At 56.4% G+C, this 5,439-nt stretch overlaps 1 protein-coding gene across 1 annotated transcript in view; it reads left to right on the top strand.

Moving 5' to 3' along the window:
- Positions 1 to 6: 6 nt before the first annotated feature.
- The window catches only part of PTGER2 (prostaglandin E receptor 2), a 9,838-nt gene continuing 4,405 nt past the window's right edge, over positions 7 to 5,439 (top strand). The window contains exon 1 of the mRNA XM_017738802.1: positions 7 to 2,173. Coding sequence (XP_017594291.1) covers positions 2,027 to 2,173 — 147 coding nt within the window. The 5' untranslated portion in view covers positions 7 to 2,026. The remainder of the gene's footprint in view (positions 2,174 to 5,439) is intronic.

The raw sequence follows: 5,439 nt of genomic DNA, 5'->3' as shown, positions 1-5,439 counted from the left end.
GCCCTGTTTCATCGCCTTGTCCTGTGCGTGATCCCATTCCATGCCAAGGGCGTTTATCCGGAGCTGGCTTGGGATGTCCCCAGACTGGGTGAGGGGCAGGAGGGACTCAGAAAGCTGAGCAGCAGCTCCTGGTGTGACGAGGAGCTGGATGCAGGCGGGATCCCTCCACGGGATTCCCATCATCCCTCCCCGGCACACCCTCCATCCCTTCCCAGGATCTTCCCTATTCCCAGGGCAGGGCTGTGGTTTAGCCGCTCTTCTCTGGAAAACTGATTCCCCCGAGCGCCGATGTTGCATTTGTGTTCCTCAGCCCTACCTGCTGTGCTGTAATTATCTAAATTCAGTATTTATGACCGCCCCGAGCCTTAATGAGAGCAGTAATTGAGAGAAGGCAGAGCCTGGGACACACGAGCTCTCGGTGCAAGCGTGCAGGAGAGCGATCGTTTTGATGGAAGATCCATTTCCGCTCAACCACACGGATAAGCTGGATTTAATTTCTGCCTCAAGTGACCATTTAGACCAAAAGCATTACAATGACCAACTGTTTAGTGCCCTTGGAGGAGACAGAGAGTATTTCTCTCCTCTGTTTAGCTAAGCCTTGCAAGGTGTAGCCGTGTTCCTGCCCTCTCTCACGTGATGTTTACTCTCAGTGTCAGATTCTGGTTTTGAAGGAGCAATATCTTGGAGCTTTTTGGAGGTGACCTGCTGGGGTTGGCTCTGGTTGTTTCTCCCAGCTGGAGAAAAGGGCAGAGCTGTGTTTGGGGATATTTTGGGGACACCTGCGAGCTGCCGGCTCGGTGCCTCTCCTCGGGGTTTTCTGAGGAGAAAGAAGGAAGTGAGGGTTGGTTCATGGATTGGTTTCATGTTACTGGCGTGGTATCGACTTGGAGATGGCTCACGTGGGGTTGCAGAGTCAACAGCTCTGAGCCTGCACCGAGGCTTTCCTGCGATCTGTTCCACCGTGGCCGGATGAGATAACGGCCCTGGAAAACCTGATTGTTGTCCCCCCTACACTGGGACCTCCTCCCCCAAACAGATCCGTGCTCCACTCGGGACAGGTGGATCAGGCACGGCCAGGCTGGGAATGTTCAGTGATGTAGAATCATGGAATGATTGTTGAGGTGGGAAAAGATCTCCAAGGTCATGGATCCAGCATTAGCACGAGCTGGGGGTGCTCTGTGTGTGCAGGGATCATCTGCCCGTGATCCCAGTGAGGATTCACTCCTGGAGAGAGGCCTTGCCCCAGGAGAGATCCCTGCTGCAGGAGAGATCTCTGGCCCAGGGAAGGTCCCTGCCCCAGGAAAGGTTCCTGTCCCAGGAAAGGTCCCTGCTCCAGGAGAGATCCCTGCCCCAGGGAAGATCCCTGCCCCAGGAAAGGTCCCTGCCCCAGGACATGTCTCTGCCCCAGGGAAGGTCCGTGCCCCAGGGAAGATCCCTGCCCCAGGGAAGGTCCCTGCCCCAGGGAAGGTCCCTGCCCCATGCTGTGTGTGTTTAGATCCCAGGGTAACCATAATTGGTGGAAATCAGTAATGAAACTGACACAAACCACATCAGGTTCTTCATTAAGGTGCAAAACCAGACTCCAGCCGAGCCCCAAGACGATGCAAACACCGCATCACCGGCCCGTCCCTGAGTTCATCATCACAGGGGAGAAACCATGGAGCCACGAGCGACCCCATCCCTGCAGCATCCCCGCTCCCTGGCTGGGGCCACACGTATCCCATTGACCTTGACAGCTCCTCTGGCTTGGGCAGCACTTTTAATCGGGATTCTGCCCTTCCTGGTGTCCTACAACAGACCTGGAGTCTCCAGCCAGCCGCTGCTGCCTCCGGGCGAGCCAAGCGGCGGCTGCAGCCAGCGAGGTTTGGACGTGCGGCTGCAGCCAGGGCGGCCTCCAGGCGGATAAATCCTCGCTCCCCGGTGTTCCCGGGGCTGCCGTGTCACCGTCCTCGCCAGAGATGGCAGCACGTCCCCAGCCAGGGCCGGGCTCCCAGCTGGCCGAGCACGAAGAGCGAGGAGACCACGGATGTTCTCCACCCCAGGCTGGTCCCTTGGACACCCCATTTTTCAGTGCCTCAACACGCACAGTTTGGGGCTTCAGGGGTTATGCCAAAGCGTAGGTCTCCTTCTTCTTCCTGAGTCCTGGAAAGATGAAAATAAAAGGAAAAGAAGGTGTAAATTAAATAAGAATTGAAATAAAAAATCCCGGCAATGCGCGGGTTGGTTGTAAACGTTTCTAAATAGGAACAGAAAAAAGCCCAGGGGCTCCGGGAGCTCCAGCTGAGGAGGGGAGAGCGGCTGAGGAGCCCTCCCTGATCACACCCTCCCCCCAGGCTCCTCGCTCAGTCATTCCCCTCGGGACCCCTCCGTGCCAGATCTCTCCTGTGCCAGCCGCTCCCGAAGGGCCGGACCTGCCGCTTAATGGAGGCAATAAAGAGACACTGCTCAGCTCCAGGCTGGAGCTCCACGCCAGCGATGCTCTTTTGGGGCCTGTTTTATGTCCCTGTCACCCTCCAGCAGTGCCAGCTGCCCTGTCCCACGCTGTCAGTGCTGCCACTGCATCACTCTCCCTGCCTCCCGCTCCTTTCCTGGACATCAATCACTCCCAGGGCGGTTTGTTTTTTTTTTTTTTCCAGTTCACGAAATCCAGGCACAACTTTACTCAAGCTCATTTCCCTCATTTCGTGTTTCGTTCTTGCGAAGAGCCCGTTTTATTTTTTTACTGCCTGCCTGCATTTTTCAGCTATTCTGGAAGCTGGGAGGCGCGTGCCTGGGCAGGCAGCAGTGCCAGGGCTGCCAGGAGCCCCGGCCAGCCCAGGAGTGGCTTCATTTATTTTTTAACCCATGCACCCAGGTGCTGGTACAGGACGAGCCAAGGCACCAAAACCTGGATCTGCCATGCCAGCACACAGCCCCGCTTTTCCAGGAGAGGGAAGGAGGCTGCTGGAAGCACTGGAACACGAGATAAAGGATGGGAAGGCTTTGGAAGAAAGGTGTTGTCTGGATTTGTTGAACACAAGTCAGGATGGGGGTTTGGTTGAAAAGGGATGAAATTCTCTCACCACAAACAGGAGGGATGGAGTCCTCCATGCCCCTGGTGCCAGAGGCAGGGATGGAGCAGGATCCCAACACCCTCCCCAACCACAGGCAGCAAACTCCAGAGGCTGAGTCCTCTCCATGAAATTCACAGAGCTTTCCTACAAGCCCAGAGTGTTTTCTCCAACTGGGCCAAGCCTGGAAATCTTCTTTTAGGGAAACCAATGCCAACAAACCTTGGGAGGATGTATGAGGGGCTGGAGTGTGTCCAGAAAAGGGAACAGAGCTGGGAAGGGGCTGAGGAGCAGCTGAGGGAGCTGGAAAGGGGCTCAGGCTGGAGCAAAGGAGGCTCAGGGGGGACCTTGTGGCTCTGCACAAGTCCCTGACAGGAGGGGGCAGCCAGGGGGGTCGGGCTCTGCTCGCAGGGAACAGGGACAGGAGGAGAGGGAACGGCCTCAGGCTGGGCCAGGGGAGGTTTAGATTGGAAATTGGGAAAATTTCTCCATTGGCACAGCTTCCCAGGGCAGCGGTGGAGTCCCCATCCCTGGAGGGATTTAAAAGCCGTGAGGATGTGGCACTTGGGGACATGGGGCAGTGGTGGCCTTGGCAGTGCTGGGGGAATGGCTGGACTTGATGTCTTAGAGGACTTTTCCAACCTAAACAATTCTAGGGTTTGATATGGCCCTCGCTAGAGGCGAGACACACGAGCTAAACATGGAAGCAAAGGGAAGAAAACAAACACTTCCCAAGGCAGGACAGATTGTACCAAGCAGCCTGTTCCTGGTTTTGAGCTCAGAAGGGGGAATGAAAAAAACAAAAGCCCAGCAATTTTCCTATTATTGCAGAAAAATCCCATCAGAGACAACTGTCAGTGGAGAAGCCTGAAGCCCCAGAAGGGTATTTAAGGCTCCATTAGCTGCCAGGAAAATGAGCTCCAGAAGAAGCCAAAACCCCTTCCTGAGCTGTGACACGCAACGCCAGAAAGGAGGGGGAGGCTGGGAAAAGCCTTGGAGCAACCACCCTATGGGGTGCCTGCTGCTCGGAAGAGGTCTTGGATGGGCAGACTGCAGCTGCCTGGATGGATCAGGACAGGATTCGGCCTCAGCTGAATTTGTGGATGCCACAAAGGAGGGCTGGACGTGCCAGGGTGGCACCCGACCCTGTGGAATCAAACAGGGTGGCTCCCACCGTCGGATGTGTCCATGTGCTTTGGTGCTCTGCTGGATCAGGACTGGAAGCAGGGTACAAAGAGCTCCTGGGATGTGTTTTCCTGGCGCACCTGTGTTGAGGTGGGATGGTTAAAACGCCGTCCCCATTGCTCACCCATTGCTTTGATTGTGGGAACGGAGCTGGAGCTGTGGCTTTGTCACCTCACCCTCAGCTCATCCTCCCCACCTCACTGAAGAGACCTTTGAGCTGTGTGAGAGAAGAAAGCAAAGCCAGGACTAGGAGAGGCCCCTCAGAAATGGAGGTGCTGTCACCAACCGCAGCTTGCCTGGCCCTCGAGCCTGCCGTGCCCCGTATTTCCTTTGCGAAGTTCCTGTTACAAAAGCATGGTTTTAAAAATAACAGCCAAAGCCACTCGCGTGCCTGCAACCTGCTGTGTCCCTGCTGGAGCCACCTGCAGTGTTTCACTGTGGTTTGGGGGGACCAGGTGTACGGGGTTAATTAAAAATTGAATTGTTACAGCTGTTGGAACAGCCCCAGGGCCACAGGAAGGAAAAGATTTTCTGTCCTCGGGAGGTTCTGGAATTGACCTGTGAAGCAGCAACTGCTTAAATAAAGGCAGCTTGAGTGAGGGCTAGTGTCCTGAAGGATGGAGAGAGCATCCAAGGCCACTGGGCTTGAGTATGTGAATTTCCCATCCCTGGATGCGTTCCAGGTTCCAGGTTGGATGAGCCTTGGAGCAACCTGGGATAGTAGAAAGTGTCCCTGCCCATGGCAGAGGCTGGAATGGATGGGCTTTAAGGTCATGGCCAGACAGGCTGCACCCCCTTGGGGACCTCCGATGACATGTAGGAGAGGGGGGCGATGGGGACGTGGCATGGTGCAGCCATGGGGCAGGGAGTTCTCCATGGGTTCCGGGCACCTCTGGGGCCATGGGAATTCCCCTGCACAGCCTGGGCTCAGCTGGGACTCCGGGCTCAGAGGGCTTTGGAGCCAGCTTTGGAGCCAGCACTGGGGCTCTCAGGCCACACTGGAGCTTGCTGTGTGCCTCGGGGCTCCCGGAGCACCGCCGGGAATCTCTGACCATGTGAGGGGCTGCTGGACCGGCACTGGGATTCCCGGATTAGCACTGGGACAGACTGGGGCTCAGCACTCGCGGAGCCACACCGGGACTGTCGGATCTATACCGGGATTGGCCATGAAAGCGATCCCGGGCCGGCACCGACACTCCCGGAG

The sequence above is a fragment of the Corvus brachyrhynchos genome, unplaced genomic scaffold (assembly GCF_000691975.1).
Source record: "Corvus brachyrhynchos isolate BGI_N302 unplaced genomic scaffold, ASM69197v1 scaffold245, whole genome shotgun sequence".
Taxonomy (NCBI): domain Eukaryota; kingdom Metazoa; phylum Chordata; class Aves; order Passeriformes; family Corvidae; genus Corvus; species Corvus brachyrhynchos.
This window is presented reverse-complemented; position numbering and strand designations above follow the sequence as displayed.